The following is a 17,124-nucleotide window of genomic DNA, read 5'->3' on the forward strand; positions in this document are numbered from 1 at the left end:
CTTTGCTATCCTTGTCTTTGCTACACACAAACAGGCTTGCTCATCCAGTCTTCTTCACTGTTTATCATAGGTTTTATGAATGCTAATGAAAAAGGGCCAAAGTAGAGGCTTCTGTGGGAATGGCAGCTTTTTTGTTTTTACATCTAAAATAGAAAGCTATAGCACTTCATTAAAACAAAACCACCCTCTTTCCTTTACTGGGACTTTGAAGACAGAAAAGCAGCCCCTCTCTCTGAAATATGTTGCCCAGGGGACATCTTTTCATTTAGGGATAATCCAGAGCTCAATGATTTACATTGGCTGGTTTGGGTGGATGGACCAGGGTTAATGACTGTTGTGAGAGCCTGAATTAGACCTTAGAAGAACATATACAGTTTATAGAAAACTATGTAGTGTATATTTGTTTTTATTTATCTATATGTAAATAATTACATTTTTATTAGGTTTTACAAATTAGTTAAATGTAAATAACTGAAAATGTTATCTCCTATGTCTCCACAGGATCAGTTTCCTGTAAGCATATTTTAGTTTCTTTCTTAGAATGCTTTTTCTCCTGAAAATAGAATTTCTTCAACTTTTTGCTTCTCTTATCTATGTTGAATATCTTGTAGGAAGTGATATATCCACATTGGTTTAAAATGTAGATTTCTTACCTCAGGATAGCTAGCAAAGTATGGTCCAGTCTGAGCTAGTTATCATTAATTGTGAATACCAATAATTAATATTTTACTTGAGTTAGAACATCTGTATATTTTTACTTATTTACTAAACATCAGCTTGAGATGGATTAAGAGAAAATGAAGGAAATATTCAGAGAATTAAATTTCAGGTTTTTGAATTGTATTCACAGATCACATATATGTAAATATGCTGCTTAAACAATCCATAACATATTTTTGTTGCGATAGTATAGTGATGGCAAACCTTTTAGAGACTGAGTGCCCAAACTGCAACCCAAAACTCACTTATGCATCGTCAAGTGGGTGTGGCCCATTGGCTGAGTGTGGCCAATTGGGTGGGCATGGCTGCAGTGGTAAAGGCAGACTGGGTGGGACTAAAAAGTTCAATCAATCAATTCCAACTTTGCAAGAACTTCCCCCCCCCCCCAGAAGTTGAAACTGACTGATTGAACCTTTTTTTTTTTTTTGCACATGGCAGCGGAGGCCTAAAGAGAAAAGGTTTTATAAAACCCAGCTGAAAGCCTAGGACTGGGGCGACGACGCGCGTGCCCACAGAGAGGGCTCTGAGTGCCGCCTCTGGCACCCGTGCCATAGGTTCACTACCACTGCGATAGTATTTATCTGGCCAGCATGAGTGTTGGTGAAAGATAACTTTCAGACAGCCATGTTTTGAATTAATATATTAAATTACATTTCTAAACTGTGAGTTGGTTCACTTTGATTTTGAAAAGATAAATAAGTCATTTAAGGGTAAGGGAAGAATCTTACATTATCTGGGTGAAACAGATATATTCATACCTTGGCAGCAAGCATGCCTGTCCTTTTAACTCATCAATTGAATAGAAATCAGCAACCTTATTTGATAGGCATTTTAGGAGGACAGAAATAATTTATTTTTGAGATCTATGCGAACTATAAAATCATAGGGCTGGAAGAGACTTCTAGTCCAAGTCTTTAAAAAACATTATTAATAAAGTGAAATCCCTTGGTGGTATGAAAAAAAATAGGCCATACTTAACTCTTTATTATTGATTTGGATTTCTTACTACTTGGTTTATTTTGTTGGTTTGTCTTTTTTTCAGATCAGAGATCTTAAAGTGCCAAGTTCCTTCACAAAGCAACTCAGAACAGAAGGCAAATGTACTTATGGAAGGACAAGATATCTTATCACTTACGCAGCAAGATAGAAGTTCGCCAACTGGTGGTGCAGGAGCATTGGAAAATGGTAGGAAAGGGATAAAAATCTTCAGCTCTAATTACAGACCACTTTAGTGGAAAAGAAACTCTAAACATCAAGGGTGAGGACTCAAAGAAAACCTCAGGAGGATAATTGGTGGTACAAGTAAATGTCCACCAACCCTTTCAAGAGTCTCTTCAAAATATGCTGGTTATATTTTCAATGGTATTAATTTCCATAATTTCCATAATGGTATTAATTTCCATAATGCTACTATGGAAAACTTTATTAAGGAAATGGTGATGTTTCTTTCTTTGAAATGATTTTACAGCATTGAATGTATGATGCCTCAGCCAGTGCTGTAAACACAGCAATGTGGTAAGACTTTCTAATAGGTTGGCACGCACTGTAGGGCTAATTTTGATTCATATATTCAGATTCATTTAATCTTGCCTTTGTAGCAGAACTAGAAAGATATAAAAATAGTTTTTGGATGAATTCTTTTTTTTTATCACAAATCAAAAAGGCATAGCTGTTTGCTTTCTTTTGCCTTCATAGAATCTTTGATAAAGGTGAATCAGCCATGATAATAATAATAAAAAAAGAACAGTTGAGCACAAGCCATCAACTGAATTTAAATGGAAAAGTTTTATATGGGTCTTTAAAGGGGGCAGAGTATCTTCCATTGTATTCCTGTTTATTCCTGCTTTAAAGATAGTCAGATTTACATGAGTGAGGATAACTAGTTAATCATTTCTATGCATTTGATCTTACAGTAAACACAGCAGACTATTTCCTGTTCCAGAAGACTTACTTCTGGAAAACCACTAGTTCATCCCCTGGAATGGCTGAACTAGCACATTCTGGAAGAAAAATGGAACAAATGTTCCATACTCAGAACAGGATATTTTTCACACAATTAGAATAAAGCTGTTATTGAAGTCTGCTGCATAGAAATGTCCGGAATGTTGGTTTTTGTCTCCATTGAAGGAAATCTTAGATCTCCAGTTTATCCTCCAAGATTGTCAGATATTTACTCAGATATGTAGTCATAAAGCTGGAGTTTTTTTCAAACTTATTTTAATTTGATTTTTTTTTACTTTTTCTAATTGATTTCAATTTGTTCTTCATTATTTATTTATTTATAATTTATTTTACATAATTTCTATGGGGCTTCAGCATAAGGCTTTGGGCAGATTAAAAAAGAAAATGATAAGCAAATCATAAAAACTTTGAAAATGTAATAAATACAACCAGTACAAACATACAATGATAGCAGCCTCCACTGTACATTGTGGCCTAAAGCCTGATGAAAGAGCATAATTTCTTTTCAGAAGATTAAGGGGGGGGTGTTCCTTGCATTGAAGGGCAACTGGAAAATAGTGCCTTCAGCTCCCAGTCCTCACAATATGATCAAATATTACTGATAAATCTACCTGAACCAGAAGAGATCTACTCCCCCAGTCAAGGTCTAGGTATAGATCATGTACATGAGTTATCAGTGCAACTTCTGTCCTATGCTTGGCCTGAAATATGACTGGCAGAGATCTACATGACCAGTTTCTTTTAAGACTTTCTGAGGCCCAATTACCTACTCCGAAATCTTCTCCAAAAAGAGAATGTTGAAGATGGAGCAGAATTATCCAGCACTGCTGGACCAGGTGATCAAACAAAGCTATTGAATGGCATTTTCCCACAAAAATGTAGGCCCACATATGATTTGTACCCATGATCATATTTGCTGATCCCGATTATTGCGTTTGTCTTTTATGCTTCTTTATCTTCATCTGAATATTCTTAGTGGAACCTATTAGTAGCCCTTGATCAATAGACAAAGAGGATGCTTGAGGCTATCGCATCCAGTGCTCTTCACCCACCTGGGACAGACCATCCTAACTGCTCCTACTACCCTATAGATGTGAGACAGAAAGTAATTTCACAATAGCACAAGAGCCGAGGTGGCGCAGCAGTTAGAGTGCAGTACTGCAGGCCACTTTAGCTGACTGTGTTCAGCAGGTCAGCGGTTCAAATCTCACCGGCTCAAGGTTGACTCAGCCTTCCATCCTTCCGGGGTAGGTAAAATGAGGACCCAGATTGTTGGGGGCAATGTAAATATATATATACATTGCTTACTGGTGTACACCGCTTAGAGAGTGCTTGCACTTAAAGCGGTATATAAGTCTCATAAATAAATAAATAAATAAATAAATGGAAATATCTTCCACCTTCAAATCAGAAACCAACTTCTCTCAGTTGGACCAAGTACGACCTATAATAAGCATGATTGCTATCATGGCCATAAAATCCTGGATCACTCCTTATCCTTCCCCTGGGTATAGAACCCTCAAGTAATTTTATATCCTACCCTCTATGGAGATTCTCAGTCATCCAGGTCATGAGTGTCCCAAAGATGCTTTTTCGAAAAGCAACTGGACTTCGTTTTTCCTTGAAGACGTTTCGCTTCTCTTGAAGACTAGTCAGAACTGAAGAAACTTCTTGGATGAGAAGCGAAACGTCTTCAAGGGAAAAAAAAGTCCAGTTGCCTTTTGAAAAAGCACCTTCATATCCTACCCCAATTCAATCTGACATACATGTTCTATAAAGTGACTGAGGTAGAACCTTTTCCCAAGAACATAAGGGATTGTATAGAAAAGTCTTGTGATAGTGACCACATGTAAATGAAAATTGAGTACAACTATCTCCTGCTATCACGAATTTGAATAAAACTATCGAATATTCCAGTTGGGTCACCTGCTTAATGTAGAATTTACAAGATTTTTTTTAACCATTACTTCAGGGATTTTATAATTCATAAACAGCTGTTCAAAATTCCTACCAGAGATAGTGAGAGAATGAGAATATCCACACAAATAAAAGTTTGTTTGCAAGCATGAGATGACTCATAAAATACTTTTTTATATGCTTTATTCTCAGTGCTTTATAATTTTGGGGGCTAAATGAACTGACCTAATTATTAATTTAATTTCAAAACAATATAATGACTAAGTGCATCTGTGTATTTAGGACCAACTTTTATTTAGTGTAAAAAACACATTTTTTCCCATGGGCTTTTTTTATATATACTAACATTTTTTTAAAAAAAACAGAATTGCAAAAGACTGAGTTTTAGTTTTAGAAATCAGAGATTAAAATATTAGAGGTATAAGAACACATGCTTCTAACAAACATTTAAGATGAGCATATGACAGAGGTTTCCTTTAAAAGATCATGAGCAAAGATAAAAAAAAAATTAGAGTAAATACCCTTACTTCCTTATGACTACCTGTATGCACTCCCTACAACTTTACAAGAAGCTTTGATCTTAGATCATTCACATCTTTAAGGCTTGTCTTCCATCCGAGCACCAGCATCCATCGGTGTAACTGACAGAAGCCAGAAGCGCTATCTCTACTGTTGCATCAAATAACTACCATATTTAAGCTAAAGGTTTGATGTGGTTTAAACTAGATCCTAGGCTGGTGCAAAAGCAACAAAAGGAGACAATGGCAACTTCCCCACATCCCCTATTGTTTGCTTCTTAACATAATGCACAAATCCCATAGTGGCTGTGATTCTTACAGCTGGGTAGATACAGCATCTGCTTATTAATTAATCATTTGGGATAAATGATTATGTTCAAAGAAAAGCCTTGAAGTTGAAAGCTTATATAAAGAATATGGATATATGAGGCAACCATGCGTTTGAACTAATGTTGGGAAATAAGCATTTTACTTAATTAGAGCTAACATTACACACACACAGAGACCACTTTTGTTATTGTAGAAGAGAAGGACAATTTTGTTCACAAGACATTTTTTGCTAAGCTTGTCATCTGATTGGCATTTTCTTTATTTTGGGCTTTACCACAGTGCCCTCTGCTGGACCAAATGGAAAGCATTCAGCCATAGTCCTAGCATTAGAAGCAACAACGTTTGCCTAATAATATTAAAAGTCCAGCTGGCAAATTGTATTTCTTGCTGGGAGCCGACACAAAATAACTTGTCTTCTGATTCAGGAGGCCATCCCTTATATGTTATCTCAAAAGGAGGAGTCATTTTTTTTTTAGAAATAAAATTTGATTAAAGAGAGATACCAGATTTTAAAAAGGCGTTGGAAGAAAATAACCAACCAGCTTGAGCAGAAGCCTTAAAAAAAAAGGCTGTGGTTTTATATTCCTAGTACCACATAGCAGTGATTAACAGAAAAACCTGACACCTCAGCTTGCAAAATAGCTACTTGCAACAAATGTGTGAATAATAGCTGGCAGCAGTCTTTACAAATGCAGTTTGGAAAGAAATTTGTGTCAATAAAACAGACAATTGTCTAAATTATTCAACCAATATTGTTCTCCCTTGCAAATATACTCTGATTGAAAAGGCTGCCTTAGCCTAAAGCGCTTCATTTTCTCTGGCTGAGTGTTTCAAAAACATGATATTAGTGCCAAAATAAATCCCCTTTTCTCTGTCTACCTGCCATAAACAGCTGGTAGAAAAACATATTTTCCTTCTGAACATGAGACACCCCTCCCAAGATCTTGCCCCCATCTTCCTTGCATCCTTATATCAGATCCTTTTCTTTCTTTGCCTTTGGTTCACCATCTCTACCATCCTCACTCCCCTGAAACAGGTCAACCTTTCCTTTTGTGTGTATGTCTATGTGTGTGTGCCTTTGAGTCTCCACAGTTTTCTTCATGAAGATTTCAGAAGTGTTTCAGCATTGGCTTCTTCCTAGGGTTGAGAGAAAGTGACTGGCCCAAGGTTATTGAGCTGGCTTTGTGCCTAAGGCAGAACTAGAATTCACGGTCTCCTGATTTCTAATCTAGAGATTCCCGATCTTGGCAACTTTAAAGACACGTGGACTTCAACTCCCAGAATTCCCAGAAGTCCACGTGTCTTAAGGTTGCCAAGATTGAGAACTCCTGCTCTAGCCTGATGCCTTAACCACTGTAACAAACTGCCTCTCACTTTTCTCCTTTGCTCCATCCTATATCAAAACTCGTAAAGGCTCTCTTCATTCTTTCCTCCAGCCCACTTTTTCCATTTAGCCTCTGCTATTCCCCAGGCTTTTCTGTAACTATGGGATTGTTTCTAGTCAAGATGTTGCTCATGCCATTGTGCAAGTTCAGGAGCACAATTTAATAAAAGTTCCAGGTATAATTGATTTTTATTTTAATATACTACTTCCCCCTTTTTTCTTTTTATATACATGTACACACAAATTTGTTCAAGAGGAAAGCACAAGACAACCCTCTGTGTGCAATGGTAGGTTACACTGTTGGGGATTAGCAAGGTTTAATAAAGAACGATACTATATATAACTCTTAACAATTGATAAAGGTTATGTTTCTTAAGAAAGGGTACTTGCCTCTTTATACATAGAAATGCTGCAAAGTATGTCTTCAAAGGTAACTCACAGATATGGGGGTTATATTACTCAAGTCCAAATTCTATAGCCATAGAAACAAGCATAAATGTGGATTATAAATTACATAACTAGACATAGATTGACATATTCCTAATTTTCCTGATTATGAGGAGGATTGACTCAAAGGTTGAATTACTAATGATCTAAAAAGAATTTAGGCAAATATATTTCCAAAAGGAGAGAAATGGTGCAGGGCATTTGATAGGATCTTCAATAAGTAAGGTTGCTGTTTCTCAAATGGAAATGTGCTTACTGAAAAAAAAATTACATTCACAACTAATTAACATGTTCTCAGGACTCTTCTTTCTTTTAATTTGTGATAGAAAATGACATATATCTCATATATACTTGCATATAAACCCATCTGTGGATAAGCTGACTCTCAAATTTTTAACTAAATAACACGAAAAATGTGCCATCTGTTGTTGATTCACATTTTCATCATAGTTTGGTTCAAATTCAAGAGTCAGCTTATCCACAGTAGGGTCTATATGCAAATTCTGTATATATAGGATATATGAGTTCTTTTTAAAACGTTTTACCGTATATACTCACAGATAACTCCATCCACAGACAAACTGAACCTAATTTGGGGGGTGTCTGTTGTAGCACCTAGAATTCTCAGCTTCTCTGCAAATATATATGGCAGTGGTCCCCAACCTTCCCAGCTTGGCAGACTGGCGGAGGTGGGAGGGGAAAACGGGATGATTTCGTGCATGCACGCTCACCACTTTCACAAATACAGCTTCATGTGAACTCCCTTACCACTTCCATGGCCCAGCACTGAGTCGTAGACCAGGGGTTAGGGACCCCTGATATATGGTATATCTAGCACTTGTGTATTTAAGGTAGCAGATGAGAAAGAAGGAGGTCCTTTTTTGTTTGGCAATGAATTACTGTAGTATTTGAACTAATTATTCCTAAAATTGTTTTTTTTCTTAAACTGGGTTTAAAAAATACTACTTGAATATGATAGTGATAATAATTGTCTTATTTGAGGCGGTTATTGTTGTTCTTTCTTTCCAGTGGAAGATCAAATGTTTCGTTCTGTGGAAGGCCAGGCTGCGTCTGATGAAGAGGAAGAGAAATGGATAGGAGACCAGCAATCCCAAATGGCTGAAGTAAAGAAACTCCTAGCTAGATTTCCTTGTTGCAATAGCGGGTACGTCTCAGTATCTATGTGAAAGTATGATGGCAACTTTTCTCTTTGCAATTCTTTTTGAAAATGCTGTTGTGCAACATAACAAAAATGTTACAGGTAGACCAGCTTTGGAATATGTAATATGGTTATACAAATAGTCCTTGTTCAGCCACCACCTGTTCAGCAACTGTTGAAAGGTACAACGGTGATGAATGGGAGAATTACTACCTCTCCTTCTAGTTATGGACATCACAGCATACCTGTGGTCACATGGTTGTGATTTGGGCACTTGGCAACCAGCTTGCAATCACAACAGTTGCAGCATCCGGTAGTCTTGTGACCACCATTTATGATCTTCAGTGCCAGCTTCAGACAAGCAAAGTTGATGGGGAAACTGGCTGGAGGTCACAAATGGCAATTACATGACCACAAGATGCTGCAAATGAATAGGATACACCACACAACAGTAATTGGGACCACCGGAACTGCTGTTGTAAGTCAGCATGACGTCACACTTTATAAGTGTGTCACTTAGCTTCAGACTTGCTAGTCCCAATTACTATTGTTAAGAGAAAACTTACCTATATAGAACAGACATATGTAAGAGTTATTAGTAATTGTCCCTTTTTTATGTTTGTGTCTTCAAGTCATTGTTGACTGCAGGTGATTCTCTGGACAAGTCCCTGCGGTTTCCTTGGCAAACATTTGGAAGTGATTTATTTATTAAACCAATTTATGTTTCCTCATAATATTTTAATATTGTGTATCATTAGACTACTAGGATGGAGAAAAGCAGTGACCAGAAGTTTTCTCTCTCTAGATGTGATGACACAACATGGAAGCAGCTGAGGTCGTCCTTTGGAAATGCCAGTTGCTGCGGCCATGAAAACTCCCTTGTGGAATTAGTCCAACGACTCTCAAAATTAAAAGAAGACTTTCAAATGAAAGGGCAGGAAGAGAAACCTCTGGAAACAAATATGGAAGAGGTAAATTCATTTTATATTCTGTCCTTTCAGGAGGTACACTACTTCCGATTTGTGGGCTACTTATTACAAGGTCTGCATATTTCAGAACTTCTTTTTCTTATCAGACCTGCTTAAATATGGTCAAAAGACACTTTCACTAATATCACCTGCATATTTCAGAACAAGAAGACTAGGCTGTGATAGTGTTCAACTTTCATCACCTCAAAAGCTTAGTTCTTAAAGAATTCTTTAATTCAAAGCTACTGATAGTGGATAATTCCATGGACTTTTATACAATCATCTATTTACTATTTCTTTATCAGCAAACCTCTAAAATGCAATTCTGTTCTGTTAAAGTACGGGGAGTAGGGCACATCTGTATGTCATCAGATCACAACAACTAATCATCTCCAGTTGGTATAGTCAGGGATAGCAGGATTTTCTATTTGACAACATCTAGATCAGTGGTTCTCAACCTGTGGGTCGGGACCTCATTTGGGGTCGAACGACCATTTCACAGGGGTCGCCAAACAAGGCTGTCTGCCATTTTTTTCCCCTTTTCTTTGGCCATACCCCTGGCACCCGATGATGTATAAGTGGTTGGGGTCACCACAACATGGGGAACTGTATTATGGGGTCGTGGCATTAGAAAGGTTGAGAACCACTGATCTAGATGGACATAGTTACCTAGCTTGGTCTTATACAACACTTTATATAGCCTTGTGGTTCATACTGTATATTTATTACAAATGTATATTTGTACATAAATGCAAATAAATATATATTTCATTGTAAGAGTAGCTGTGTTCCTTTCTTCCACTGCAAATTCCACCTCTTCCAATTTGTGCTGTTAATGTATCTAAAAATAGAAAACCAGTGTCTGACTGGAATTAGCAACTTCCCAATTGCTATTTTAGACCAGGGCTTTTCAACCTTTTCACCCATTGTACCACTCTTAGGATATAACAATATCCGAGTACCACCAGTTGCCTAGCAAGGTGTCAAAAACCTGATGACCCCCCAAAAAAAAGGAAAAAAGTGATGAAGTACAGGTAGTCCTTGACTTACAACATTTTGCTTAATGACTGTTCAAAGTTACAACGGCACTGAAAAAAGTGGGTGGCTGCAGCAGGTTTTGGTTGCTTCACATGATCCTGGGACACTGTGACCATCATAAATATGAATCAGTTGCCAAGCATCTGAATGTAAATCACAAGAGCCTGGAGATGCTGCAACATTCCAGCTGATTGGCGCTTCTTCTGGGCTCATTAGAAGCGCCAGGATCAGCGCCAAGCTCCAACTGGAGCCTGGTGCTGATCCTAGTGCTTCCACTGAGCCCTGACAGCCCCAAAGAAGTGCTGATCCTGGCGCTTCCGCTGAGCCCTGACAGCCCTGCAGCTCCAGCCATCTCTCGCTCAGGCTTGTGTGGTGCTGCCACCGATTCAAACCACTTTTCTAGGATGGTCGCGTACCACCTGCCAGGTGCCAATGTACCACAGGTGGTACCCGTACCACTGGTTGAAAAGCCCTGCTTTAGACCTTCCCTTTCTTTCTTTAGTATTTTATCTACTTTGTGCTATTAGGAAGCATAGTTTTTTTTTATCCTGAGGAAATTGGAAATAACTATTGATTTGCCAAGTGGTAAACCTTTTTACAGTTCTAGAAATATCTTCTAAACATCTCTAGATATCTGAAATTCTGAGATCTGGATAGATACATGAGTATTTCAGGTTAATTCTGCATCTAAGTGGTAGGCTTAGTTGTACACATAAGCCCCAAGTCTTAAAAAGAAGTAAATAGAAGTATATAAAACTATAAGTCATTTCAACTCCAGGCAAGTCAAGAATAATGGGCACCAGAAAGAATCAATAATTGATCCAATCTTTTTCATCTGCTATGATTTTACAAAAGCTAGAGGATGAAAAGAGCTGTTTGCTTTGTTTCCTTTTTAAGTGTATTCCAATAAAGAGCTGCAGTTAGAGAACTATTTTGCAAAGAAATTTTAATGAAGGTGTCAGATAGCAGATGATACATTGAAGCAATCATTAGTAAACTCTAAATCTAAGCCTAGAATTACAAAATGTGGCTTGTAGGATAGATATCTGAGTTTCGCTGGAATATATTTATTCATTGACCAAGTCATGTGCATTATCTATAAGGAATTAACTGTAAGCAGGCATTTTCTAGTGGATAGATACATGAACGTTGGAACAGCTTTTACAAGGATTTAGATAACCTTAATGTAGACAAGGATTTGGTTTAGATGTAATTACAATGTAGCACCTTTAAAACCAGCCTGCAGTGTTACTGTATGTTCCAAAAGAGTTTTATAAGTTGGAAAATAATACAATAATTGCAGCACATTTACAGTGTTGATCAAGAAAATAATTGAGGCTGCATTCAGACCCAATGTAATAAGCTCATGGGAACCTTTTGCAGAATTTCTTCAATGGTTTTGTTATTGGTACAAAATGCAGATACCCAATGAGCTTATGATTATGAGATACGTGCTGAAAATCTTTTTGTTGAATTTGTTTATCTAACAAAGAAAAAATGGGCAGAAAGAAATAGAACATTCTGGAATAATATTGCAGGCAACTGACACATTTCAGTCTTACTTTGGATATAGGCGTGTGTGTTGTAGGGAAGCCAGTACTGATGATTAGAAGAATGTTGTTACCCATGAAGACAGGAACAAGATGTTGTAGTGAAAATAACTTACCCCAGTTTATCATTGTATCAGGAAAGAAAAATAATGTCTAAACCAGGCTGCTGATCAGATGGTGTAATGTTATGACTGACAAGAGCAAGCAATTATTTATGTGCTTTTTTTTTGGCTACAAAAAGACTATGAGTATAAGAATTTAAATAACACATTTAATAGTTGGTGAGACTATGTAATCTTACCATATTGCAGATTTATCCAGAAGTCAAAAGGTAACTTTATTTTAGAACAAGAGAATTAAGTTAACTTTCAGCCGATCCTGTCATTTAGTCAATTCAAATATATTATACTGTAGCTCTAAAAGAAATGGGTATGTTAAAGAAATTCTGGATGGATCCTAAACTATTTCACACTTTATTCAAATAACATTTGCTGTTCAGTTACAAAATAATTGATTATGGCAGTACTTCCTACCAATTTTAAAGCCAATCTTAGAAGTTAACAGCATTCCTTTTATTTTCAATTCTCTCTCAAAGGACTCCAGTTATGGTTGGAACTGCAATAATAATGTACAAAGCTTACACAAAAGGATGAACAAGGACTGGAAAATGTAAAATGTATGCCTTAGGAAGTTTTGTTTTAAACTGCAGTTTAAAAAACACACACAATGGAATAGACCTCTGTTTTGCTGCAAGCAACTGCAGAGAGTGATAATATTTAAGGATGCAGCAAGAATTATTATTGCTTGTTACAGCAAAGCAGAATGAGGTTTAGTCTGAATTGTTAAAATGTAAGCAGGGATTCAGATAGCCAATAAATGTTTAAGCTGGGCAATCTTCCTGCTTGGCAGACTATAATATTTTGGCCAACGCTTCAATAGAAACTTAATCTATAGGATGTTCTTCCTTACATTGATCCCAGTAATACAATCATACAATTTATGAATTGTAAAGGATTTGTATAGATCATCTAATCCAACACCCCATTCAGTGCAGGAATGGCAAAGTCATTTTGAGATTTTTGTCCCTGAAGGACAAATCCCCCATCTTGGTATCATTTACAAATCTAATTAGCATGTTTTCCATTCCATCTTTTAGGTCATTCATAAAGATGGTTTTGGAGCAACACAAGCTACTAGCCCAAGTGTTGCAGTAATTGTACAATGCCAACAGATGAGAATTAAAATAAAGGTATACAATACATTCTGTATGCCTTCATAGTCATACGACTTACGTTGGTTGAAGTCAACTTAGTAGGACTCATTCACATGATATACTATAAGCCTTGTGAGTATAGTCACCATTTTAGGTATTTCCATGTTGAAAATTTCCTCTTAATAAATGAAGCTGTTTAATATTACAGTAATCAGAATTCATTAGTTATAATTCAGACTACAGTCATTTGCAGACAAGATCTCTGTTATATTATTTAGTCAATTTATTAGTTATCTCAGTTGCTCAATATTAGATTATAATTAGATTCTGTGCAATGTGCAGTGCTTAGAAATTTTGCATCTCTTCTGCCATTACAGAAGGAGGATTAGCCACGAATCCTTATGTTCCTTAAATAACATCTCTTAATTGCCTCAACTCTTTGTGTTTCAAATTGGAGGTATTGGGGCTTTAATTACTGGGTTCTCCTAATTATTTTTCTTCTCTTTCTTCAAATAGCAGAGTAGCATAGGCCACTATTTAAAATAAATAAAATAAAATAATAAAATAAAATAAAATAAAATTGAACTGTTGTTCAATATCTACTCTGAGTCAATCTTCAACAAGGCACTGGGGAACATCGATGCTAGCATCAAAGTAAACGGTGTTTGGATCAACAACTCAAGATATGTTGACGATACAGTTCTGCTTGCCAGTAAGCATGAAGACCTTCAGCTCCTCATCAACAGAGTCACAGAAATATCTGAAAAATATGGCTTGAAGCTTAACACCTCAAAAACCAAGATCATGGTCATCAGCAAACAACCCATTTCCACCAATAAATTCAGAAGGAATACCACTAGAAAAAGTTGAAAGGATCACACACCTTGGTTCCAATTTACATGAAAGTTGGGACATGACCGTTGAAGTAAAGACAAGAATAGAAAAAGCTTGAACAGCATTCTTCAAAATGAAAAAGGTCTTGACGACATAAGCATAAGACTGAAAATCAGGCTTGTCAGATGCTATATTTTTTCTATCCTGCTCTAGGGAGTAGAGAGTTGGTCTCTGACAGAAGGGCACCTGAAGAGACTAGAAGCATTTGAAATGTGGATTTATAGGTGTCTGTTACGTATAAGCTGGGCTGACAAGATCAGAAATGAGGAGGTGATAAGCCACCTGGGAAAGCCAATGGAAATCATCAAAACAATTAAAAAACGAAAATTAGAATATTTCGGACATGTGATGCGACACCCAGAAAAATACGGCATACTCTATTTAATCCTCCAGGGAAAGACTGAAGGCAAACGAGGTCCAGGCAGAAGAAGAACATCGTGGCTTCAAAATCTAAGGGACTGGTTTGGACAAAACTCAGCAGCACTTTTTCGTGCGGCTGCTGATAAAAACAGGATCAACAACCAATCGCAAGAGAAATATTTTATGGTGTGGAAAAAATGGGTGAATTTTATACAGCGCAAATATGAGATTAGAAAGTATTATTTAGCTTTTGAATAATTTATGTTTAAGGTAATGATTAGAACTGTTGTTTTGTTTTGTCTTTATATATTGGAGTTAAAGTATTTAAAATTTTGTTCTTTGAATGTATTTATAATTGTTTGATGTTTATTTAAGTTGTAAGGTTTTTTTCTAGTTTTTATTAACCCTGTATTCAGTTCTGGGAAGGACGGGGGAGGGTGATGGGGGGGTTGGGGGGTGGGAGAGGGAGAGGGGGATTATTTTATTGTAAAACTGTAAAAATTTTCAATTAAAAAAAAACACAGGATCAACAACATGATCGCCAACGTCCGATAACGGATATGGCACAAGAAGAAGAAGAAGAAAATAAAATAAAATAATAAAATAAAATAATGTCAGGAAATTATGGATTTGGGCCCCTCCTCCCACAGGCAAGAATCTGTCATGATTTTTCTTAAAAGAGGTTATTTAAGCTGCTAGTAGACGGTATGCCCTTACTCTTCCTCTTGCACACTCCTTTAGAACCACCAAAAAGCAATAAGATGGGCTGAACACAAAAGGGGAAAATTTGCAATAACAATTACTTAGAACAGTGATGGAGAACCTTTTAGAGACCGACTGCCCAAACTGCAATCCAAAACCCACTGGGTGGGTGTGGCTGTGGTAGTCATGGCAGACTGGGTGGATGTGGCCAAGGTGGGCGTGGTCACCTCAATGTTGCTCAGCGGGGGGGATGCTTGTGGGGGACAGACAGGGTTGGGGGAGATCCAGGGGGTCTCTGGCAGGTGGGGCGGTGGGCAGGAGACTCATCCTGCGGGGTGAGCAAGGCGAGACAGGGCAGGGGTGCCATTGCTGCAGGGCAAGGCGGGGCAGGGGCTGGGGCAGCTGCTGCCTGACACCATCAGCCCCCGCACACAGAGGCCAGCGAGCGCAAGGGGCCTACAATGTCCATCAGCCACAGCCTGCCGGCCCCTCGACTGGCGCACTCTGGGGCTCCGCAGCCCACTGCCAGCAGTTCAGAGAAGCATAAATGCAGTGGATCGTGCCTGGGAAAAGGAGAGCATGCGAGGCCAGGAGGGATGGGACAGGGGGGAGGGAAACCAGCCATGCTGGGATGCATCAGGCCATGTGGGACCTCGGCAAGTTAGCGGGTGGCTGGTTGAAGAGGAACGGTTGCCATCTCTGGGGCATGGCGCGTGTGCCCACAGAGAGGGCTCTGAGTGCCGCCTCTGGCATGCATGCCATAGATTCGCCACCACTGACCTAGAAGTTGCTGAAGAGGGCATATTCATAAGCAAACATTTATAACTCAAGGAAAACTTTTATGATAGCTGGGATGAGAAACTGAATAGCTGGAATGTCACAGGTTTCTTACAATAACCAGAATAATCTTAACCATGCGAAGGGATATCAGTGAATAATGCATTGATTTATTAGATAATTGAGTTGAATCCCAATTTTAATTTTCGTTTCATTCTAATATGGTATCAACCTACTACATTATCTTCTATGTTATTCACTTTCCATGTGATTACAAACTGTAGAAAAGATGCTAGCTTGTAACCAAGGCATTAATACTTAAAATTATGATTAGGATAGCATTGGCAAGGCATGCTGTTTTTTTATCTGTAACCAATTATATTTGAATTCTGATAGTCTCTAAATCAATAGAAATATACAGAAAAGGAAAGAGAACTTTGATTACAATGCTTACCTACTTAATATGACAATATGTCAGATGCATGTAATCAGAATCACTCTGTGAATAGGTCCACATAGATACTTTATTGCTGAATGCCTATATTACAATAATCTTGCCAGACTAACTGCCTTTCCTTGGGAAACAGCAGATACAGACCTAAGATGTTTTCTCCTCCAAACTAACTACAAGTTGGAATGTCTTTTTATCCTTCCTTGAGGGGCCCCCTCTCCTTCAGCCAGTGATTCCAGCACCCAATATTGCTCTAACTTTCCCTCCTGAAGTTTACCAATTTATCTCTCTTGTGACATTAAACCATAGTACTGAATGTACTTTATATGTTGGTGAGAAAGAAAAAATATTGGAATCACGGGGTAAGAATTTTCAAACAAAGACTGTGTGCTTGAAGTTAACTTTGTATTGACCATATGCACTATACCTTGTAGCCAATCTTTCAGTCGTAATTATTTGAGCATGCAAACAAACTGAAGCAAATATTTCCTCTTCTGCTTAAAAGAATAATAGTTGAAAGGGAGCATTTATGTACTCTATTGACTGTTCCAAATCAAAGGATCCCTGACAAATGGCTTGCCAGCCACACTTTGGTCAAAATGAAAGAAAAGTCCACTTCCTCTCTGAATAATTGGTTTTATATTCAAACTGTTCTTAGTGGCTGGATTTTTTTTCCCCTAACATTCACTTGGAACCTGCTTTTCTATAATCTACATCTATTCCTCTGTGTATTG

At 37.7% G+C, this 17,124-nt stretch overlaps 1 protein-coding gene across 3 annotated transcripts in view; it reads left to right on the forward strand.

The window, feature by feature from the left end:
- EFCC1 (EF-hand and coiled-coil domain containing 1) overlaps positions 1 to 17,124 on the forward strand; it is an 82,336-nt gene that overhangs the window by 50,877 nt on the left and 14,335 nt on the right. For all 3 annotated transcript variants that reach the window (XM_039349444.1, XM_039349445.1, XM_039349446.1), the window contains exons 3-5: positions 1,763 to 1,905; positions 8,308 to 8,443; positions 9,243 to 9,408. In XM_039349444.1, the coding sequence (XP_039205378.1) occupies positions 1,763 to 1,905; positions 8,308 to 8,443; positions 9,243 to 9,408 (445 nt within the window). The remainder of the gene's footprint in view (positions 1 to 1,762; positions 1,906 to 8,307; positions 8,444 to 9,242; positions 9,409 to 17,124) is intronic.

The sequence above is a fragment of the Crotalus tigris genome, unplaced genomic scaffold (genome assembly GCF_016545835.1).
Source record: "Crotalus tigris isolate CLP2741 ecotype Arizona unplaced genomic scaffold, ASM1654583v1 scf7180000018275.596634, whole genome shotgun sequence".
In the NCBI taxonomy this organism is placed as follows: Eukaryota; Metazoa; Chordata; class Lepidosauria; order Squamata; family Viperidae; genus Crotalus; species Crotalus tigris.